The sequence below is a fragment of the Cololabis saira genome, chromosome 14, assembly GCF_033807715.1.
Source record: "Cololabis saira isolate AMF1-May2022 chromosome 14, fColSai1.1, whole genome shotgun sequence".
NCBI classification, from domain to species: domain Eukaryota; kingdom Metazoa; phylum Chordata; class Actinopteri; order Beloniformes; family Belonidae; genus Cololabis; species Cololabis saira.
Window position 1 is genome coordinate 15,154,735 of NC_084600.1, and position 24,240 is coordinate 15,178,974.

At 42.0% G+C, this 24,240-nt stretch overlaps 1 protein-coding gene across 3 annotated transcripts; it reads left to right on the forward strand.

The window, feature by feature from the left end:
- Nucleotides 1-2,274: 2,274 nt before the first annotated feature.
- slc12a9 (solute carrier family 12 member 9) lies at nucleotides 2,275-23,625 on the forward strand. 3 transcript variants are annotated; one of them, XM_061739868.1, is made up of 14 exons: nucleotides 2,277-2,549; nucleotides 6,125-6,354; nucleotides 6,476-6,610; nucleotides 7,366-7,503; nucleotides 7,591-7,893; nucleotides 7,998-8,105; nucleotides 10,267-10,378; nucleotides 10,461-10,618; nucleotides 11,268-11,350; nucleotides 11,427-11,551; nucleotides 17,961-18,153; nucleotides 19,254-19,428; nucleotides 21,492-21,638; nucleotides 21,729-23,625. In XM_061739868.1, exons 2-14 carry the CDS (start codon nucleotides 6,150-6,152, stop codon nucleotides 22,565-22,567), a joined length of 2,721 nt encoding a protein of 906 aa, XP_061595852.1. In that variant the 5' UTR covers nucleotides 2,277-2,549; nucleotides 6,125-6,149; the 3' UTR covers nucleotides 22,568-23,625. The 3 variants fall into 3 exon arrangements, with proteins under 3 accessions (XP_061595851.1, XP_061595850.1, XP_061595852.1); XM_061739867.1 differs by having other exon boundaries at nucleotides 2,275-2,549; nucleotides 6,130-6,354; nucleotides 7,366-7,893; XM_061739866.1 differs by having other exon boundaries at nucleotides 2,276-2,549; nucleotides 7,366-7,893.
- Nucleotides 23,626-24,240: the final 615 nt, after the last annotated feature.

Consider the following 24,240-nt stretch of genomic DNA (forward strand, 5'->3'; position numbering starts at 1 on the left):
GTGGTATTTTTGTTTGTTTTCTTGTTTATATATGTATACATAGATTGGTTCAGCAAGTCAATGTAATTGTATTAACAGAGAGGGGCAGGTATCATACGTTTTCTTCTTCCTGCTCCTTTTCTTTCATGGTGATAATGTGTACTTCTTGAAATTTTGTACAACATTGTTAAGAAGATATACCATGAATGGAATAAATGAAATGAAATGAAAAAAAAAATTATTTATTCTCATTGTTCGTGTACAACCAAATTACAGGTACTGTATCAAAGGTGCTGGTCCGTATATAGATAAAGTGCAGAAAAAATAAAAGTAAGGTAAGTAAAATATAAATAATAAAACAAAGATATGCTAGACATGTTCCAATAGTTATTGCACATTTACAATATAAAGTCATAAAAGCTCATCAATCCAGTTTCCACAGTAGCAACACCCCGATGATGGATATAAAGAAGGCCTTTCTTCAGATTGTAAATAGAGATGTAGGTCCAAAGGGAGCAGAACCTGCACAACCTTAGACAACGTGTCACCGAGTTCACACCAAACACCCCCACCATGATGCAAGAGTTTCAGTGCTGCATCTGAAACACATCTGGGACAGTTCAAGCTTACATTTATGTAATTTCTCTGGTTGTTGGAGAAAATGAATCAACTTGTAGCATGGATCCTTAAACATATAATCCACTACTTTATTATCATTAGACACACCTAGACTTGTTTTTCCTTTTTATTTTAAAGATCACCCATATTTATTATTGAATCATTTTATTAAAGCTACTCTACGTAGCAATACCACTTCCTACCACACGGGGGCAGGTGACGGTTGTGTTGCCAAAGAGCCTCAGACAATACTGTGCTACTGACTGATACAGTCCCTTAATACCGCTTCGTCTCAGCAGAGGTGCACGTTGTTGTGTCTTATGCTTAGATTTTATAGGGTGAACCAGATAACCTCCCCCACCCCCACCGCCAACGTGACTCATACATTTTCAGGAGTACTTTTAAAGCCTATTTCAGCTCGGCTGGCTTAGGTTCTGCAAACCCATGATGCTAAATGATATTAATCTATATTTTTTCTTATCAAATATGTCCTAACATCCTCATTCCAAGTGTTGCAACTGAAACAACAACTGGGAGGAGCTATGCCAGAGCTGAAACCAGAACAGCTGGAACCCAACGCTCTAGGCTAGTCTTAATTTGGATGTTTCTTCATATTTTTTTGTATGAGAGAAAATAGTTTTGCATCCAAATGTGTTATATTTAGCCTTTGTCTGCTGGAGTCAATGAATGACATCTCTGTGCTTATCTGACATTTTAGTGTCAAATGTGTTGGCACAATCAATAATTTCTGTTACCACAACTAAGGGCAATGTGACAATATGAACCCTCCAGGTCACATGTGATAGATATTTTTAAATCGGTCATAAAAGGAAAAGCAGTCTGACATCTGTCATATTTCATGGCATTTCAAGTTTTTTTAAGCACATGTATGGATATATATACATGTATATATATATATATATATATATATATATATATATATATATATATATATATATATATATATATATATATATATATATATATATATATATATATATATATATATATATATATATATACAGACACACACACATATACACAGTACAGACCAAAAGTACATCTTCTCATTCAAACAAATGGGGAAGTGTGTCCAAACTTTTGGTCTGTACTGTATATGTCTGTGTGTATATATATATATATATATATATATATATATATATATATATATATATATATATATATATATATATATATATATATATATATATATATATATATATATATATATGTGTGTGTATACATATATACATATAGACATATATACACAAATATATATATATATATATATATATATATATATATATATATATATATATATATATATATATATATATATATATATAGTCTATTTGATTGTCAATAATCTTTTCATCTGAGCTCTTCCGTGTTCCGTGTTGTCAGACAGTGACCCCTGGTGGGATCACCAGGTATTACAGCCCATGCTCCCTTCACAGCCTTCTGCATGTATCCCTCCTTCATCGAATGTAATTCCTATTAAAAGGCACATTAACATCTAAAGCAGACAGTTATACCTTTAAACACACATGTCATGTTATTAATGAGTGGATGAGATGAGAGGGCGTTAGCCCCGCCCATGGAAGGGGGCGTGGTTATCTCGGGCCAACAGCAGTCCACCGGGGTCATTTCCACGCCCCCTTTCCTACGTCACATGGCTCGTTTCTGCGCTCCCGTGACACTTTTGAACAAATAACCGTGGAACCGAGGCGGGCCAGTTCTGATGTGTGGTCATTGGACAGCAGACCTCCCGGACAGCATCCCAGCAGCTCCCCCCGGCTCCCCCCGGCTCCTCCCTGGCAGCCCGGTCCACCGGCGTGCTGCAGTCATTTCTGCGCGTCCGCTCCGGGACGCGCTCCAGCTGCAGGAGGGGACCCACCAAAGAAATAAGCGCTCTGTGAAGCAGGAAGTGGGCTAATCTGAGCTTCAGTGAGGTAAAGTCGTCTTGTTTACTAACATCCTGGATGTTGAGTTCAGTTCAGTCACACTTGACAGCTGTGTTGTTGTATTTTGACCCAAACTGCGCGGCAACTTCCCTCCCCTCAGTGGGAGAGGCCACACTTTTACATCTGCGCACCTGAAAACACGCAAACACGCCAGCCTGCCATGCATGCCCCACCTGTCCTGGTGCATGTGCGTGGCCGTGGGCAGCATCACGGGCTCGGTGCGTCACGGAGCGTCTCCTCCAGGACATGACCTCACACACACGTCCAGCTCCATCACATACAGGAACTGGACACACCGGCACACCAACCACAACTTCCCTGCTGTGAATATGAGCAGGTCTCAGGCCCGGATGGGATCTAAGCTCGTCCCACTTTATAGTCTATGGGCCATTCCAGATATCAGTACCACTCAAGGTGACAAACTTGCTTATAATTTTTGAAAAGATCCATGTCTGTAGATTATATTTTGGTTTCCTGAGTGGCAGCTGTATCATAGTTATCAGCTCATGAAGTTTAGTTACCCACCCCCTTCAGAAAATTATATTTTAGATGCTTGTTTATAAAACTAAGCTGGTTCCTCTTCTCATTGTGGTGTCCTTTTATGTCCTGTATTTGCATGATAAGGCAAGGCAAGGCAAATTTATTTATATAGCACAATTCAACACAAGGTAATTCAAAGTGCTTTACATTGACATTAAAAGCGGCAAGACATAATAACAAATAGGTAAGAATAAGAAAAGAAGTAAAATAATAAAAAGCACAAGCTGTTAAAAAGACCAGTTTGTGACATCAGCCTAGTGGCTGTTATAGTTTCATAGGAGCCTAATGATGCTCTTCTAGTTTAAGGCTCACAATGACCTGTAACAATGATATAGTAGGGGTATATTATGCATTTCCTGAATCCTTATTGTCCTGTGAGTATTCCAGTTTTTGTATTTTGTGTCTCTGTTGTTCCTAGATGACACAGGGCTAAAAGATAGTATATCATTAAGGCGAAAATTGTGTAAAAAGTGTGTTGTTTATAGTTTAAAGAGCTGCAGTGACCTCTATGTTGGTCAGAAAGATTCACATCTTAGCTTGAATGAATGCTTAAAATGATACCAAAGACAATATTGTGAAACATTGACAGATATCCTGTACATGAGTCTAAACCAGGATTTGCACCAGCATCTAAAATGTAGTTTTCTGAACTTCATGAGCTGATAACTATGATATAGCTGCCACTCAGAAAGGGTTATCATACCAAAATATCATCTATAGACATGGATCTTTTCAAAAATCATAAGTAAGTTTTGTCACCTTGAGTGGTACTGACCAGTGAAATTTTGGGCTCTGGCAAATTGACTATTTAAGGCTGAATTATGGTTCTGCGTTAAATCGCCGCGTACCCTACGCCGTAGGCTCTGCGTTGGTGTAACGCGGAACCATAAATCAGCCTTTACTGTGCCTCTTCTGCTTAAAAGTCTTGGCACCCCAGTGTTTTACTGGAATGACATGAACAGACAAGGTCGTGATTGAGTCAATGACCTTAAAGTGTCCCAGTAGCTGCAAAACAAACCCAAACTGCCCCCCACACACACACACACACACCTCTGTGCTGGACAGTTGCTGTTAGATGTGCACGGATCCACTTTTTCCAACATATACTTCCTGGTGAGCAAAGCTGATTTGAAGTATGTGTGTAATAGTATAACTGGCATCTGCTTATCGGTCAATACCTGATCCTGATCTGAATTAATGAATCCTTCAATGCTTGTTTTTAAACTAAACCTTAAAAATAACTTCCTGAGATGAAATGTAACAAAATAACAGAGATGTTGTGCAATGAACTGTAGTTTGTTAGAAAGAGCAAACATTTAGTCTGTCCAGCAGAGGTAAACAAACAAACACAGTAAAGTTAAAGTGAAGTGGTTTCGTTTGACAATAATCGGTGCAGATATTTCATCGATATCAGGACTGATATCTGATCCTGATATCAGATCTTTGATCCCTAGTTTATATCACAACAAAGAGGCTTAAACACAAATATGAATGTCTTTAAATCTTCAGACTAGCGGTGCCTAAGACTTTTGCATGGTACTGTACTTTAAAAAAAAAATTGTTCAATCTTAGAAACTAGTTTTCTTGAGAAATCAATGCTGATCTCAAATGCGACCAAATAATCAGATTCTCATCTCAACTTAGTGTAGTTGTAGCTGAGCTCCTCCAGAGCTGTAGTGTTGAGGATGACGACCGAGGCCGGACCTCCGAGGCCGGACCTGCGAGACCACCTGCACCCAGCGAGGCCTCACTGCCGCGGTTCCTCTTTGGTTGGAGCTGCGTGTAAAAACAAACGGGCAGCTGTGAATCAGCTGACTGCAAATACCAACCTCCAGCGTGAGCAGGAGGTGCATGCTTGATTGTCATTTTCTCTGGGGGCCTCTCAGTGTTTGATCCACAGTTTTCTTTTGAACTTAAATAAAAAACACCCATCAGTGAGACTTAAACCTCCCCCAAATTACTAAAAGGTCAGACAGCAGCTTTATCTGTCTATAAGTTTCCCCGGTCATGTGCTGCTGCTAGTGCCGGGGGTGCTGGTGCACATGACCGAGACCTTTTTTAGGATGATCCGAAGACAGCATGAACAAAAAATGAGGAAAGAACAGTTTTTTGCGTCTTTACAAGATTGAGAAAAAAAATGTTGAAAAAATTCAGAAAGTACCTCCAAATGGCCTCGACACAGGGCGGGGCCCATCCTGTCCCCTGCAGGCGGTCTCCTTATCAGCACGTTTGCTGAGAAAACGGCAAGTTCTTATGTTTATAGTATTCAACTAAAGTAGAACTGATTCTCCAATAGTCTGATTTACAGAACAGCTTAACGCACATAGAAGAGGAAATGTTAGGTTCTGCAGATCACAGAAAGTCCAGTGACAGTTTGACTCTTTCTCACTACAGCCATGTCACTGTCACGTTTGCAGGATGTGGTTTGTCAACGTCTAACTTTTTCTAGACTTATAACTGGATGGAGCAACGCGCTGCGTCTGCTGATGGTGCTTTTCAGAGGCAGTCCTGAACCCCTCACAGGATCTTGATCGGATCACCTAAGACTGTTTAAGTTGGACTTGACGTTCATCAAGGAGTTAAACTCTTATTCCAGTTTGTCGTTGTTTTTTTACACAACATTTTAGTCTCCCAGCAACTCCTATGCATTTCAAGATTCATGCACTGTCTTTGCACTATTTTCAGGGTATAAATAGTTATTATTTTTTAATTATTGCATCACGGCAAGGCTTTTTTTTTCATAAATCCCATGTTCCAGACCATAATTACGACCCACTTGCAGAATCATGGACTTGTATCTTTGCATTGAGAGGAAATGACTATCAAAGGCAGCACAGCAGTAGGCCTGGTGTTGGACCATTAATGGGTATCGAACAGACTGCTAAACCGAGCTGGGAGGGTGAATGTCGCCTGCAGGGCTTAATAAAGGAAAGTGGTCTGTTTTATGCAGAAGCTCAGAGCAGATGAGCAGGAGGAGGTGACGGAGATCATGTTCAGTCCTGAGCATCTCTTCCTTTCCGCAGGGCAGGCAGGTCGACCTGGAGCGCCATGCTGAACGAACACACCCCTCTCATCACCTCGGGAGTCTGTGGTCTGACTGCCACCGCCACGAAATGCGGAGCCACGTCAGACCCCCCCCAGGACCCCGACTCTGCGCCGCCGAGCCCGGACCCGCGCAAACTCAACACCTTCTTCGGGGTGATGGTGCCGACCATCCTGTCCATGTTCAGCATCGTGCTGTTCCTGAGGACAGGTGAGTGCTGCGGGCCTCGAGCAGAGGCCGCCCGGCTCGTGGATGTCTGGGTGATGCATTCACAGGATAACTGAGTCATTGTGCTGAAGTGAGTCACAGCGTCGTGATCTGCCCCGTGCAGGCTTCGTGGTCGGTCATGCGGGACTGCTGCAGGGTCTTCTAATGGTGCTGGTGGCCTACACCATCATATCCCTCACAATACTCTCCATCTGTGCCATTTCCACCAATGGGGCCATTCAAGGAGGCGGGGCCTACTGTATCCTTACCAACCAGCAGATAAAACAAAATAATTAATAATAAAATCATCATCATCATCATTTCTTTATTTCATTCATTAAAAGAAAAACAAAACAGTTCAATATAATTACAACAAATCTCTTTCCTTGAATGAAAGGGAACAGAAAGAAGACTAAACTTATTTTATCCGTCCCTTTTTCCTAAGAAATCAAATTTCAATTAATGTAATGATAAAAAGAACAAATTACGCAAATAAAAAAAAACCACTTTCCATTAAACGTAATTAAAAAAAAAAAAAAACAAACAAACAAAAAAAGACAAAACCAAAACTACAACAAAGTTATAAAATAACACAAAATAGCTGTCGTCAAACACAGATAGTCGTATTCTTTTTTGATTCAAAGAAAAATAATACGACTGGTGCTAAAAAGAGAGAGAAAAAAAAAGAAAATCCACCTAACTTAACAATTATCATGCTATTTCTTCATCAAACTGGCTTTCATTATTCTTTTAAATGTAATGTTTGATTTGCATTCTTTGGCTTCTGTATCCAGATTGTCCAAACTGATACCTTTACAGAAACACAACGTTCCATTAATTTTGTCCTGAATTTAGTTTTTTTTAAAGATCTCTGTTCCTTTTAAATTATACCTATTTGCTCCTTTTTCAAATTTTTTCTGTATATATATGTTCTGTATATATATTTCTGCATTATTCTGATTTCTGCATTATAACTCAAGTTTGATTAAATTAGGCTTAACTAGGAGAAACCAGACATGATCAGCCGGTCTTTGGGGCCTGAGTTCGGAGGAAGCATCGGCCTGATGTTCTTCCTGGCCAAAGTGTTTGCGTGCGGGGAGTATGTGCTCGGCCTGGTGGAGGCCATACTGGACATGTTCGGTGCAGATCCAGGCAAGTGTTTGTTCTCGAGTCTTTTCAGCACTTCTCCTCCCAAGTTACCCGCCGCTTCATCGTCCCTGTCTTTCCCGTCTCCCCCAGAGTCGTCCGTGTCCCAGGGGGTGCGGGTTCTCCCGCAAGGCTACTGGTACACGGTCCTGTACGCCTCGGTGATCCTGCTGCTGTGTCTCTTCGTCTGTCTGGTGGGCGCTCACATCTACTCCCGCACGGCCTTCGTCATCCTGCTGGTGGTCACCGTGTCGCTGCTGTCCATCTTCATCAGCTCCGTGGCCGTCAAGCCCCGCGACTTCAACATCACCCACCCGGGGCCTGCCAACCAGACGCTGCGCTACAACGCCAGCTACACGGGCTTCAGCGCCCAGACCCTGAGGAGCAACCTGGGCTGTGAGTGGGGCTGTGAAAGTGCACGAGGGGCAGGATGGTACAAAGTTAGCAGCGTTGGTTAAACATCTGGACGTTGTTCCTCTTTTCTTTGTTTGTCTCTGCAGCTGGTTACTCGTTGGACTACAGCACCAACACTGTCATGTCCTTTTCCACCGTGTTTGCCGTCATGTTCACCAGCTGCACCGGGATCATGGCTGGGGCCAACATGTCAGGTTTGCAATCATGGCTTTAAAGGAGCATGAGGCAGGATTGAGGCAGGATTTATGAAAAAAAATTGTATACGTTTTAAGTTTTCTAGGAATAATGTCAGATGAAGCGTTCCAAACCAAAAAGAATGAGCCCTCTAGTGTATCTCTCCGTTGCCTTGAACAGGCTGTGTGCTGCAAAATGTGCTGCAATTCCGGGCCGGAATTTCCCGCGCTGTCCTGCTGATGTGACGTCACATGACGCTGCATATGCGTTCTCCCCGTTCTCCCGTGCCGGCTTCTCTGTTGGCTGCAGTACCCCCAACGGCCTTCGTGGCGAAGGGTGGCGCTAACGAGTCTCATTTCTTAAAGGGAGCCTCATGCTCCTTTAAGTATTTACATCCTTTTATTCTTTTAATTAGACCCATTTCAATGAATGCTATTTTAATTTTTTCTTTTTTAAAGATGTTGTGGCTCTATTGGCCTTTATTCAAAGTGTAGACATGAAAGGGGTACAGAAAGAGAATGGGGATGACGTGCAACAAAGGCCACAGGCCGGGACTCGAACCTGCGACCGCTGCAGGAGGACGGTAGCCTCAGTATATCGGCCGCTTGCTTTATCCACTGTGCCACCCAGCACCCCAATAGCAATGAATGCTATTTTAATGGGAGACAGCATTTTTTGCATCTTCTGTGGTAAAATAAAGCATTTAACTTTAATACAGTAGATTTATTTGTCTAATAAGCTTCAGTGCTTGAAATATTGAGGTTTATTTTGAAAGCAGCCGTGCCGTTTCAAGCGTCACACGAAACTGCTGCACACTGTGATTCGTTTGTTCCTCTTCTTCCATTAAAGACAGAAAAAAACCACAGTGGACACGGATATAACTTGAAAGTGGCAAAAATGGTAATAAATGATAAAAATCAGACATTGCTTTTGAATTGTGGTTCAACGGAATTATTAAAAATAATAATAATAATAATAATAATAATAATTCATAATTCATAATAATGATGAAACTGGGCAGGATAAATTATTTAACATCACAGGTGGATGTTCCTACAGAGGTTCAGGGTCCAGAGGACCGGCTGACGTCCCTGGATGTGGCAACAAGAGGAAGAATGATGACAAACTGAAGAGATTTATATTACAAATGCTGATCAATAAGCCCAGATCAACTTCCAAAGAGATTCAAGGTGAACTCAAAGGTCTCCAAGGTCCATCGGTGTCAGATCACAGCGTCCAACACTGTTTGGACCAAAGCCGATGACTGAGGAGGATGCCGCTGTTGGAAAAAAACGTCAGGAAAAAGTGAGAAACCACGAAGTTTCTGGGAGACAAAACTAGGTATTTTTGGCAAGTTGCATTCACAGATACAAAAATGAGGCGTTGAACGATGTTCTGGAGCTTCTTTGCCGCGTCTGGTGCGAGTCGTCTCAAATCTGTGCTGGTGAAATAAAATCTGAAGGCTGCCAGGGTGTCCTGGGTCGTAATGTGCCGCCAAGCATCAGAGAACCGGGTCTCAGTTGCAGGTACTGTAATGCTTGGATATCTGTCCTCAAACAGGATAATGACTCAAAACACAACTGAAAACACACAAGAACGCCTGAGAAGAGAATACGGGACTTTTCTGCAGCGTCCTTCCTCGAGTCCTGATCTAAAATCCTCAAACATCTGGTGGACGAGCTGAAACCTGCAGCCTGGAGAAGAAACCCTTCAACCTGAGACACCTGGAGCGGTTTGTTCCCTCGAGAGTGGGCCAACGTACTCCGGTGGAGAAGTTTCAACAGTTGCAGATACTATTGATTAGGGCCAGTTTAATTTATGTTTTTGATGATTCTGTTGAAACTCAACTTTAGAAGCGTCTGGTTTTCGTTTTCATTATTACTTTTGTCAGTTTCAGCTTATTTCAGCGACCATGGTGAGTTTTCTTTGTTCGATGGAAGAATTAATGGATTGATTGATATCTTTTCATTCGAACATAAGCACACAAAAATAAAATAAAATAAAACAGCAGAACAATAAATCAATAACATAAAAAAGAGACAATAATAATCACTAAACAATACATTTACCATTGTAAACAAAGTAGAAGAGAATTTATAAATACAAAATAATAGCAAATGTGCTTGAAAAGCTGCTCAGATAAACACGCTGATGTTGTACCTTTCCTGCACACCTCTGAAGGTGAGCTGAAGACGCCGAGCATCTCCATCCCCAAGGGCACCATCGTAGCCGTCTTTTACACCTTCACCGTCTACGTCCTCCTCTTCATCTTGGTCAGCGCCACCTGCGACAGGTCTGACAACGCTTACAGGTCACGTTTTATTTAATGAAGCATCTTGAAACTAGTGATAAATCCTGTTTACCTGTGTTTCTAGGACCTTGCTGATCCAGGATTACGGGTTCTTCCAGCGAATTAGCTTGTGGTCACCGCTGGTCACCATCGGGATATACTGCGCCTCTCTGTCGGCAGCGATGTGCGCGATGATCGGAGCGTCCCGCATCCTCCACGCTCTCGCCCTGGACGGCCTCTTCGGTAAGGCAGACTTTTCTTTTTTCCTTTTGTAATTTTCTTTCTTTCTTTCTTTCTTTCTTTCTTTCTTTCTTTCTTTCTTTCTTTCTTTCTTTCTTTCTTTCTTTCTTTCTTTCTTTCTTTCTTTCTTTCTTTCTTTCTTTCTTTCTTTCTTTCTTTCTTTCTTTCTTTCTTTCTTTCTTTCTTTCTTTCTTTCTTTCTTTCTTTCTTTCTTTCTTTCTTTCTTTCTTTCTTTCTTTCTTTCTTTCTTTCTTTCTTTCTTTCTCTCTCAATTTAAAAAAAAAGACTAAAACAAAAATTGTTATTAAATTATGTCTCTTATTAAATTTTTTATGTACCAATACCTGATGTATTATTTTTATAAGAATGTATTTGTATCTAGGAAATCTGAGGAGGTCTCAGGGTTTTTTTTTCTTTTTTTTTCTCTTATTTAGATTATAAGGTTATATATTGTATGTATATGTATTATATGTGTAATTTATAGTTGTTCTGCTGTGTGACTGGGCCCCTATTCATAAGCTACAGTAGCTTCTGGGGAGTCCCATTTTACAAACCTCAATTGATTATTATCTGTATTTGTGTTTTTTTTTTAATTATTTGTAAAATAAACTCTAAACTTAACTTTCCTAAAAGACTTGTGCGTTCCTCGCAGGTTTGCCGCTGGCCCCGGCGACCATCACGTCCAGCTCCGGGAACCCGTGGATGGCGGTGCTGTACACCTGGGGCCTTGGACAGGTGGGTCCCTGTAGAGTGCAGCTTTGTGACGTCAGAGTCGGGAGCTGCGTCCTCACCGGGGGGTGTTTGTGTCCAGTGTGTGGTGTTTGCAGGCCATCTCAACGCCGTGGCGGCTGTGGTGACTGTTTTCTACCTGCTGGCCTACGCCGCCCTGGACCTGGCCTGTCTGGCTCTGGAATGGGCGTCTGCACCGAATTTCAGGTAACATCCCTATGAAACTCCCTCACGGCTTTGCCTGCACGTTGAAGTCCTGCACCAGTTGGCAGGCTGAGGCTTACGTTGTATTAAATATTTAAGTCTTAAATGGTTTATCAGATTTAACAGTTTGAGGTCAGTTTTCATCAACAAAATAAAACTAAAACAAATCTGACTTTGGTGGATTTTCTTCCAGTTGCAGCGTTCAATCAATAAGCTGCATTTAGAACAAAAATATATGTATTTTATAGTTGTTGGCGATAATAAAAAGCAGTTCAGACATGGTAATTGCTACTAATTCTTACACCCGGTATTTCTAAATCAATAGAGACAAACAAGACGTCATATTTCTCAGCAGCGTGTGATGGTGTAATTATATTCCTTGGCAGCGCTCTTTCCCTCCGTGTTGTAACGATCGCAGCTTCTCTACTGTGTGACGCTGCAGCTTGTCCTGCTCGTGGTTGTATACAAATCTTTCTTGTGTCTTGCAGGGGAAGTTTCTTTCACTAAATGAAGCATGTTCTTTGGCTGAAAAGCTAACAGTTAACATTATCGTGGCCCTTGAGAGATGGACAGTCTGATTAAAGTTAGGCTTTAATCTCGTACCTCTCTTCACCCGTCTTTAATCATCATATCACATTTAGTAGATGCTTTTATTTAAAGACAAACACAGTGAAGCCGCAATAAAACTGTAAACTGAGGAGTAAGTGCAGGTGAGGCTGCATTCAGGTGGGGGTAAGGTTCAGTTCAGTTCAGCTTTATTGAACCCGAAGGTAAATTTGCTTTGCAATAAAGTGGTCTAGCAAGTCCAGCCACATGAAACCATCAGTGCATGCATACAACATGAACATAAACCATAATCACAACATAAAAGGCTAAAACCATATCTGTTTATTCAGGAGGGTTATAGCAGCAGGTATAAAACTATGTTTACAACGTTGGTTTTGCATTGTGGTATATACCTGTATCTGCATCCGGACTGTTGTAGCAGGAAGTGGTCATGTAGTGGATGAGACTTTTAAAATAGATCCAGACATGTTTGTATCTGTCTGTATTCATCTGCTGCTCTCTCGTTATCTTACTGGACCACTTCACTATTTGGTTCAGACTCTTCTTATTTCTAAGAGACAAATTTCCAAACCAAGACACCATGCACAAGGATAAAACCGATTCAATGAAAGCTCGATTAAAAAAGGGTCAACAGTGTTTTGTGGATATGAAAAGATGGCAGTTTTTTCAGGCAAAAAATATGTTGGTTACCCTTTTTATAAACAGTCTCACAATTTGCCTCAAATGTCAGAAAACTGTCAATAACTACCAATATATTTGTATGTATCAACACATTTCACTATCTCACCTTTTTTTTTTTTAAACGATTTATTTTTTCCTTTTTCACAAATAACAGAACCTTTCCTCCTACACACATACAATCAAAAAGTGCCTACTAGGCTGACATAAATACAGACTGCAAAATTAATTATTAGACGACAATTCCCCTTCTTTTACAACAACCCATTTGCATCAGTATCCAGATACGACACAACATCACCCCATCTTTGGTCAAAAGTCTCCATTTTCATTTGTAGCCTTGCGGTCATCTGTTCCATGATAAACCTGCTTCAGTCTCTGCTCCACTGCATTATCGTCGGTGATTTAGTGCCCTTCCAATTCACACTAATCATTTTTTGTCAATCAGTAACAAAATCAGCAGTATGTATCTCTGTTGGGCATTATATGTTTCCTTTTTTACAGCTCCCAACAAGTACACCGTAGGATCCAGAGGAAAATTAACTTTGACAATATTTTTAATTTCTGCTTCGACATTTTTCCAAAACACTTTATTGGATTGGAAATTATTGGACAGTCCCAAAAGATATGCGCATAATCCCGAATTCCTCCAACACATTTCAATCAAAGGTGTCTTAATAAACAAAAAAATATTCAGAGGAGTGTTAAAATATCTAGTTTTTAATTTCCATTTAAACTCTTTCCATAATTGACTTTTTAATCCCTTGTGACTGTCCACACATAATTCTTCCCACAGATTATCTTCAATTATAATATTTAGTTCAAATTCCCGTTTTTCCTTAACATTCAGTGTGTTTTGTGTATCGGTTGAGATTCTTTATATTTCTTCCAGTTTCTTCCCCCAAGCTGTTGCTCTGATGAACTCATCACTCATAGTCTCAGAATAATCAATCACTGTGCAATAATAATAATAATAATAATAATAACCACAATCATATGCTGTAACAATGCACCTTTCAATAACCATGTCTACCTAATACTGCTGCACCTTTCACTTTTTTTTAAATTGTATATATGTTAATAGGATTATTATTTAAATCTGGGTACAGTGAGTGAAATAACCGGAGTCAAATTCCCTGTCTGGCATGTTCAAACTTGGCTGATTCTGATTCAGATATCTGAGTTGCATGCTTTTTATTATCCCACACTTTATGGTAGTCAGTTTTTGTGCTAGGGTTTTGTGGGTCAGGACGTGGATGAGAGAATGCGGTTCACAACAAGGGGATGCTCTTGGAAGAGGACAGTTTTCCAGAGCTTCTTCAACATAGACAAGGACGGCTCGGCTTATGGCACCATTGAGGACCAATGTGGGAGAAAGGTTTCTCCTGAGATCTCCTTGTTTGAAGAGACGGCAGGTCAGCTGATGTTGTTGTGATGAGGGCCGAAGCCCTTGTGATTGAAGTCACTTTTACCACGGCAGGTCAGCTGATGTTGTAGTGACGAGGGCCGAAGCCCTTGTGATTGAAGTCACTTTTACCACGAGTGTCAGGGACTTGTGTCTCGTTCGGGCGGCCGCAGGTCGCCACTGTGGTTCAGTGAACAGGTGAGCCTGGAGGTAGATGAGAGAGTGTAGTTAACTGCCCTCGCCGCTCCGAGACGGCGGGGGCCGCTTCAGTGCAGTGGCTCCTTCTGAAACCAGAACAGTAACTTTGTGTGAGGAAGTTGGTGATGTGTCTAGGAACTGGCCCCCGGATGACCTCGGGGAGGGAAAGAAGGTCAGCAGATAGTTTCTCAACGCGGGCGGAGATGACTGAGGGTTTGTTTTTTCCTAAACGAGGTGTGACGGCAGCTTGTCTGAAGGCTGATGGGAATGTGCCCGAGGCCTCCGGGGGATTTACAATGCTCGTGGGTGCCACTGCTGGAGCTACGGCGGGGCGTAGAAATCGGGGGACATTTCTGGGGAAGCGCCACTCGTTGGCTGCTGGTTTCAACTCGGGAAACTTCTGTGGATAATGTTTCCAGACACTTGACAGCCATCGTTAGTCATGTTGCTGCGTCACCGCCGGTTTCCTCTATTGTCCTTGTTTGGCCTTTTTTTTTCTTTTTTTAAATTCTGTTTATTGAAACACATCACATCATGTTACATGACCTTTACAAATAGATGCATGAATTTTTTTCTTTCAAATAAACAAATAAGTAGAAAAGTACGGTGGCCGACAAGGGCCAAACGCACTGCAACGGCCTAATGCGTCTTGGTTAAGGAAAATGGATTCAAGTACAGAAACGATTCAAATTCACAAACTCAAAACGAGGTACAAAAAGAGGAACGTGGTGCAAATGAAAAAACGTGCTGCAAAAAACAAAGACAAATGCAGCATCATCAAACGCGCTGCAAATAGAGAAACGATGCAAAGCACAAAACGATATAAAACAAGAAACCATCTTCAAAAGAAAAACACTTCCTAACCAGTTACCAAACCTGCAGGGGGCGCTCTCAGCGTAACAGCTCAATGGACAGACACACGGGATGTAGAGAGAGACCGAAAAGCTGACTGTAACGTTAAAATATAATAAAGAAACGTCTCGTAATGTACAGCGTTGTACAGTGATATAAACCACATTATATCACATTACCGTTCCCGCTGTATGTTTAAACCATGGACGTAAACACTGTGGTTCAGTCAGCTGTTCTGCGCATTTTTTCATTTGCACCACGTTCCTCTTTTTGTACCTCGTTTTGAGTTTATGAATTTGAATTGTTGTATCCTAATCCTACCCCAGTGGGTCTTCCTTTGGCAAACATAAAATCTCACCAACCACCTTATGTTTGTCCAGTCATGTTGATGTTATATGATGCAGAGCTGGACAGAAAATCAGACAGTGTTATTCCCTCCTACACCGTATGGGTTGTAGTTATATTAGAGGCTGGCATGTAGTATAGGATTTCTCAGTTGACCCTTGGATTGAAAATTTGATTTTTTTTTTTTTTTTTCTAATTTAAGGAATGACATTAGGTCGGCCTGCCAAGATTGTTCTGCTGGGGGCTTTAGGCAACTTCCAGTGTAGAAGGATGTGCCTGTGGACAATCAGAGAGGCGAATGCTAAAACATTTAATGTATGCTTACTGAATTGTGAACGATTTGAGGAAACTCCAATGAGCAGACAGGGAGTGATGGTTACACTGAGAACTAAACTTGTAGTTCTCAAGACCGGTCTTGGTCTCAAGACCACTTTTTTGTGGTTTTGGTTTCGTCACGGTCTCGCCAGGTCTCGGACTTGGATAACTGAGATGTCGTTGCACCAAGGTGACAGAATCTGGTGATCAGCAGTTCTTCCTCTTGTTAATGTACAGTTTTGTAAACTATTTGTATTTTGCATTTGATTTAATTATTTGGTGCATCTGCATGTGTGTCTGTATTTTATTACAGTTTTGTGTTTATAACGGCCTTGTTTGAATAAATATATGAATAATATTTAGATGTTGTGACGTAGACGTTGTGATTGATTAAGCTTCAGGTCCATTTCAGTGATGCTGATATACGGTGTAATCTGATTACTATACTATTTCAAGTTGATAATTGTATCTTTAATATCTAAAATTCAGGTTTCATCTCCAAATTAAGTCCAATTTAAATCAGTAACATTTACTATTCATTCCTTTTCTGAGGTGGAGGGGGGTGTTGGAGGCTGGTTATTCTGCTAGAGGACTTTGAGACTAGTTAGTAGTCGTGTCAATCCTTAAAAGCACTGGAGTCAATCCTCCAATAGTGTAGAAATAGCGGTAGTGCATTTGCCACACATATCTGATCTCAGCTGATGGATGAAAACATTTATAGTGAGTTCAACATCATCATCCACTTCTCTGTGTTATTGTGCTGCAGTTGAAAACAAGCTCATATGGAAACTAGCTGAACCAGGATGATGGAATACAATCACGCAGGATCAGGAAATTACTAGGTTTGTTTTGGTCTCAGTCTTGAGCTGAACTAGTCTTGGTCTTGGTCTTGATACTTTCTGGTCTCGGTAATGTCTCGGTCTCGGTTTAGGCGTCTCGACTACAAGTCTACCTAGAACCTCAGAGATCTTGAAAAAGCTCTTTCAGAACCCTGTGAACTTCGAGCACGACCAGAAATGATGGGCTAAATCTTGGCTAGTTTTGTTTTGCTGCAATGCATTTTATGCAGCACTTTGAATTGTATTAAGTTAAGTCTGGCACAGGATGAGGAACTACTCACTTGTAATTTAGCTCTCTCCCACCAGGGATTCTGGAGTTGGACTCCTAGTGTGGTCTTCTCGAATGCAGGAGCGAACGCTTTCTGCAAACGCAGAACAGAAGCAGTAATACTCCGCTCTGCTATTATCTATTAAACAAACAGAACGGAGCATCTGCAGAGAGATCAGAGGTGGTCTCGATAGTCATGAAACTAGTGGTTCTTGGTTCCAGACCAGCAACGATGTGCTTCTCTGAAACCAGTTTTCCTGACGGAGACGGGGAGATGTCTGTCGATTACGAAAGCCAACGTTCAAACTGCCTTATCAACGAGGGTTGCAACATACTTCTGATTGCAAAAACAGCAATTTCAGTTGGAAACGTGGTCAAATTTACAGAACAGAGCTGCAAACATCTTCATAAAATCGATGAGACATGTCACGACAAATAATCTGCAGCTGGTTTGTCCATCATGTTGTGATGTTCCAACAAAAGTGCAAAATGTTCAAAGGTCTCACATGTGAGAATATGAAGTTTGTACAGATTTGATCATCATTCAGAAGTTTCTTTGGAACCAAAAAACAAATACTGACCTTTGACTTTAGAAAATGAAAACGAATCATCAGTGTGGACGTTTTAGTCAATCAAATGTTTAATTAAATTATTCAGGTGGATAATTTGCTAGAAATGTGTTTGGGCTCCAGCTCTTAATGATCATGGGACCACCAGTGGGAACGTCACTAAATGTGCTTGAATTTTCAGTCTGAAGATGAAATTGATGAAAAATAATATGTGCTCACTGCTGCTGTGAAAGTAAACATCTGTTGAAGCTTTTACATCCTTTCAATCAACAAAAGCTAAAAAAAAGATACGGATATAACCAGTAAATGTTATTGCCAAGTGTTTTATGAGCCTTGTCCTTCAGTGGTGTGGTGGTCTCGCTCTTGTTCCCCGCAGACCGACCTTCCAGCTCTTCTCCTGGCACACCTGCCTCCTGGGGATCCTCAGCTGCCTGGTCATGATGTTCGTCATCAACCCCGTGTACTCGTCGGCCAGCATCGTCCTGCTGCTGCTGCTGCTGCTGCTGCTACACTACCGCTCCCCCACCAGCAGCTGGGGCTACATCAGCCAGGCCCTCATCTTCCATCAGGTGACTGCACCACGTGCATGTGTGTTCCTGCACCGGCCGCTCACACGTCTGTTCGCTCTTATGGAAATCCTGTCTCACGGCTGTGTGAAACTCACTGGAATTTGGCTCAAGTACGTTAAAATGTTTAAACTCCTGCTTTAGATTTTAGTGGGACGGAAAAGCAGGACGAATAAAATCATTTACTATAAACTAACCGGTCACTTTGAGTTTAGTTAGTAAAAATGGACCGACATGTGCAGGTCGTTTGTTAAATAATGTCACATTCAAATACGAACAAACATGTAACTACATATAGATAATTCATGCAGTCTTTTTATTGTTAAAAATGTGTGAATACCTGTTGTTGATGTAATAAAATACGTCTCCTGTAATATATTTCATACATAAATCAAATCAAACTTTATTTATTCAGCACTTTTCATACAATAGTAAAGTGCGTTACATAATAAAATCAAGATTTAACATAGAAAAACTCACACACTCATGGTTAAAAACACACATTTGGCCATTTTCACACACGTCCTCACATTAATATTCACACAGCACACATATAACCCCCCCCCACTCCCCCACATAAGCAATAAAACATAATCATGAACATCATAATAAAATAATAAAAGCTCCACATGAGGCAGCGTCTTTACTTCTGTCTTGCCTCCATTATTAGTTTTATTTTTATCACTGTGCAAAAAACAGTCCAAGAGCAGCTCCTCCTCCGTGGTTACAGCGTAGTTCTGACCACTAGGGGGCAGAATCCCTTTAAGAATCAGCCCAGCGACGCCTAGTTACCTAATAAAAGGGCTTTGGCATCCCCTCCGTTCACAACCCAGCCCACCGGTTCAGGATGCACCGACCTAAACGCAGCGACTCGGTGTCAACCTTTAAGCCATGACTCGTACTCAAGTGTGCAACAGTCATCCCCCGGCGTTCCTGCTCCACCGCCTGTGCACGGACGTTCAGAGGCGCTATATCTTCTGCATCTGTTGGTAATCAAAGTCAGATCCAGAGGAACCACACTGATTCTCTGCATAATGCATCCTGCATCCTGCATGTGCTCTAGTTATGACCCGTGCTGTTTCCTCGTGTCCCCTGTGGTGCAGGTACGGAAGTATCTGTTGATGTTGGACGTGAGGAAAGACCACGTGAAGTTCTGGAGGCCCCAGGTGCTGCTGATGGTGTCCAACCCGCGCTCCTCCTGCCAGCTCATCCTGTTCGTGAACCAGCTGAAGAAGGGCGGACTGCTGGTGCTGGGTCACGTGCAGCTGGGAGATCTGGGTAATGCTCAGTTGTGCCTTTCTGAAATAATATTGTTAATTACTCTTTTAAATCTATTGTTAAATTACTCGATTCTTTCAGACTTCAGATGCTTCAGCTCTACATTTATTTTGCATATGTGTCTTTGAGCAGCCGTTTCCTGTTTTGACTGAACTCGTGTTGTTGTTGCGTGACGTTCTGAGGGTTGGGCAGCAAGGTGAAGCATACCTTAGGGATTCGTCATGTTCTCGGACGTGTGTCATGTCACTAATAACTGAGCATGTGATCCTGCTCTATATTCAGACTGAAAGGAAATAAGCAGGAAATGATGAGGCTGTACTGCAAATGAGTGACGTTATAGTTGAACTCCTTGTGACCTTTCACCTCCCTCCCGCTGATCCTGTGTTATTCATAGTACATGTTTTATGTATTATTGTAGCCACAGCCCTAAAAATGACTAAATATTACCTCATTATTTATTTGCATATGAAAGTACTATCCAAAGTTCAAGAAACATGCACATGGTGTTATTTACAATCTATCCATGTGCCCCCTGGTGGCCGTAATGGGGCATTACAATGCTGAAGTTTTTGTTCTTTTTTCGTGTTTTTTTTTTTATTGAGAAGAAATTATATACAAAGAACATCAGACAAGTGCTCCAATATATATATATATATATATATATATATATATATATATATATATATATATATATATATATATATACTGTATGTAACAAAAATAAATATAAAATTCCAGCAAAATGAACAGAAGTAGGGAGAATTACACATAAACGAGTGCAAAATAAAATATGAAGAAAAAAAAAAATTACAATGTTGACGTAGACTGAAATTGAATGTTTCAGTTGGGTCACGCAACTGTTTGCATGTGCAAGCTTGGATCTTAGCTGGACTGAATGAGTTCAGTTTTTATTCATGTGTGTTGTTGTGGTTGACCTTTATTACTCTTTTAAATGTAATGTGGTCCAGTTCTACCACAACCTGATGTGAAACGAGTTAGATACCAGCAGAAATATTCTCCTTCTGCCCTTAAAAAAAGGAAAACGTTTGTTAGAAGAAAAGTTTGTAATAGCACAGTTTCATTGTATTTTAACTTAATTGGGGTAAAGCTTTCAGTAAGTGTAGATATCACATGAAAAAAACATTTACATCAACATAATATAGTCTGTGACATAAAGCTGAAAGGAGTTCTGGGTGTAATTTTGCAGAATCAGTTATCTGTTGTACAAAAAATATACAAAATAAAACGACAAAGGAATGATGACTTTTAGAAACACAATGTCCTGTAAATCAGTCTGGCAGAATTTAAATGACTCCTTGAGAATAATAATAATAAGTGAGGTGAAGGTAGGACCATAGATGAACTGGTGAATGAGTCCAGTTAACATTTTAGCTCAGAGTCATTTCCATTTAGGGGGCACGGTGGCGCAGCTGGTAGTGCAGCGGTCTCACAGCAAGAAGGTCCTGGGTTCGATTCCCGCCGGGGGACGCTGTGGGTGCTGAAGTGCGTGTTAGTTCCCCCATGACTTCAGTGCCCACACCATGGGTGGGGTTGGCGAAAGGATCTTTCTGTGTGGAGTTTGCATGTTCTCCCCGTGTTCCCCTGGGTAGCTAGTGTGAGCTACCCTCACAAAAACATGCACACAGTCCTGGGCTATACATGCCCCCTCTGGCCAACCGGGGCGCCAGATGGGGTGGGGAGGATCCGGCCGGAATAACGTGATCCTTCCACGCGCTACGTTCGGCCGGAGAAGCCCCACCCTGTCTGGTGAAAAGATGCGGCCTGCTCACTCCTCAGGTTAAGGAGGAGACCTGAGCTCAGTGCAGGGCCCTCCCGGGGTTGGTAGAGGATGGCAATGCCCAGGACTGTCAGTAGGTAGGAGCACGGTGGTAAAAAAAATGGGAAAAAAACCGGGATAAAAATATTTAAAAAAAAAAAAAGAGTCATTTCCATTTAATTTGGAGAATTTTAAATGAACGTTTGCATCTATGAACCGAAGCCGTCCCTTCAGTGTGCTGTTGATCAGATTTGTGCATCCATTCCCTCCCTTTCCCGTGTTGCAGACACGCTCCCGTCGGACCCGGTCCAGCAGCAGTACAACTTCTGGCTGAGCCTGGTCGATAAACTGGGGGTGAAAGCGTTTGTGGACCTGACGCTGTCTCCTACGGTGAGACAAGGAACCCAGCATCTGCTGCGCATCACGGGACTCGGTAAACCCCACTTATTTTTTCCTTAATTTCTCCCACATTCAGCACATATTATGGTATCGTACAGTGAACCTCGTGCACTCTCTCCTCCAGGCGGCATGAAGCCCAACACGCTGATTTTGGGTTTCTACGACAGCAGCACCCCTGACGACTTCTTCCTGCAGGACTCGGCCTTCTGCCAGTCATCGGTGGGGAAAGGCGGGGAAGATTATAACTTTGGGGTTGACCTGCCGTCGTTGCAGGCCCACTTCCCCCCCGTCCGGCACGTGGAGAGCCCCCGGTGGCTGTCGCCGGAGGAGTACGTAGGCATCATTTCTGACGCCATCAAAATGAATAAAAACGTGTGCCTGGGCCGGTACTTCTTCCAGCTGCAGGGGGAAGGGAAGGGGAGCAAAGAGGACGGATCTGAGAGGATCATAGACGTGTGGCCGCTGAACCTGCTGCAGCCGGGCTGCCGGGACTACCAGGACGTGTGCAGCCTCTTCCTGCTGCAGATGGCCTGCGTGCTCAACATGTCCAGCCGCTGGCGCTACGCCAGGATGAGGATCTTCCTGAACGTGGAGACGGCGTCCTGCGACCAGGGCTGGGTGATCAACGAGGAGACGTTTCGGGAGCTGCTGAGGAAGCTGCGGATCAGGGCGTCCATAAAGATCGTGGCGTGGGACTCGGTGGTGCAGCACCACAGCCTGCCGGAGGGAGAGCGCGCCGCGGAGCCGTCGCCGGCTCTGTCCGAGGAGTTCCTGTCCGCCGTGAACCGCATGCTGATGGAGCACAGCTCGCAGGCCACCGTGCGCTTCCTGTCCCTGCCGCAGCCTCCCGCCCACCAGAGCCAAGCACAGCGCTACTTGGCTCAGCTGGAAGCGGTGACCAGCGGTTTAGGGCCGACGCTCTTGACGCACGGCGTCACCCCAGTCACATACACTGACCTCTGAGCGTGCACGAGTCCTGTTCATGTTCCACCACTTATTATATATGCAAAGTCTTATACTCCTGTTACTTAGAAGTAAGTACAAACCCGACCACACACCATTAAAAGGGAGAAGGGTTGACAGTATTTGGTACACTCTCACACGCTGGAGTGGTTCTTCTTTCGTTGGAAAATGATGCCAACCAGGTGCCACTGGAAGTTTTGCTTTGAAATAGGAAACGTTCCTATTTTTATATACTTGAACGAGCTCAGATATTATAACGGTCGTCGTTTATGTTGATGTAACTTCCTGTAGGCATTAGCGGCACTTCTTTCTCTCTCTCTCACAGAAATAAATGTGTGAAAAACACTCTTCAGAGCAAGAACACCACGTGCACCAGAGATGCCGAGTGTGGAAATGTCTGCAATTCACCTCTGGGATGAAATAATGGAAAAATTGTGTTTTTGATTTAAACAAAAACTAAAATCCAGGTTCAGTTTCTAACAATTATAACAGTTGTTCCTCTTAACCCTTTTACATTTGTTTGTTTGTGCCGGTTGCCTGATCAAGCGATCCAAAGAGTCTTGACCTCTCGTGCACTTAAGACGAGCTTTCCGCTGCCCCTTTGTCTCGCTGCCTCGTGCACAGACGAGGAAATAATTTGCACTTTTGACTTCAGAATGATGAGCTGCATCAGATGCTGCTGTTTTTGTTCAAATGAAACAAAACTGTTTGGATCTCTGCAGTACAGACGTGAAGAGGTCACATGACTGGTTACTGTGGTACTGAGGAATATCGTTAATGACCCGGTCCGAGACAGGACCAGGCGGACCAAAGCCGGGGGCCATAGATTAAATATTTATGAACTATGTGATGAAATAGCGCTGCGCTTGGTTTGTGTGTTTCTGCGAAGCATCTTGCTCAACTCAGTTCTTTCTCAACAGAAAAACTTCAACGGACTTCTGCTCTCTGTAGACGTGCATGTAAGCCGATATACCACATGCACTTTGTCTTATTTATGTAACAGTTTTAAATGTTTAAAATATGTATTTAAGATTGTATCAAAATAATAAACACAGTTTCCCCACTAGTTTACTACTGTCATTTAGAAGTCTGTTTTATCCAAAGCGACTTACATCTGATAGAACAACACAAGCAAGAAATCACATAGTATCATAATCACATAGTATCATTTGTAATGATAAAAATAATAATAATAAATTAATTAATTATTATTATAGAACAACCTCCAAAGCTGCAGAAGTGTGGGTTGGTGGAAATACAACTGAGCCTTTGGCTTTATATTCACTGCAGGCGGTATAAACATCTGATTATTCATAGCTGTTCATGTCAACATTTGACTTTTGTAATAAATAAGGAATCACTGTTATTTCCCCAGTACCCACAATTTTTTAAAGTTTGGATCATAACCAAAGCAATAGACACTAGAACCGGCTGGTGTGTGGTTTTTAAGACCGATATTGAGATTTGTTCATGTAAAAACATGATATCCATATCAGTTGTTTTCCTCCAGAAATATAAACAGACACTTTTGTGTCCTCCTTGTGAGTTGCATAAACACAACAATGTGATCTTAAGATAAACTTGGGTTTTTTTTTTTCATTTTAATTTATCAGCGATTATAATACTGATACCTATAAATGTGCAACTGGTTGAAATCAGCCAATAATATCAAC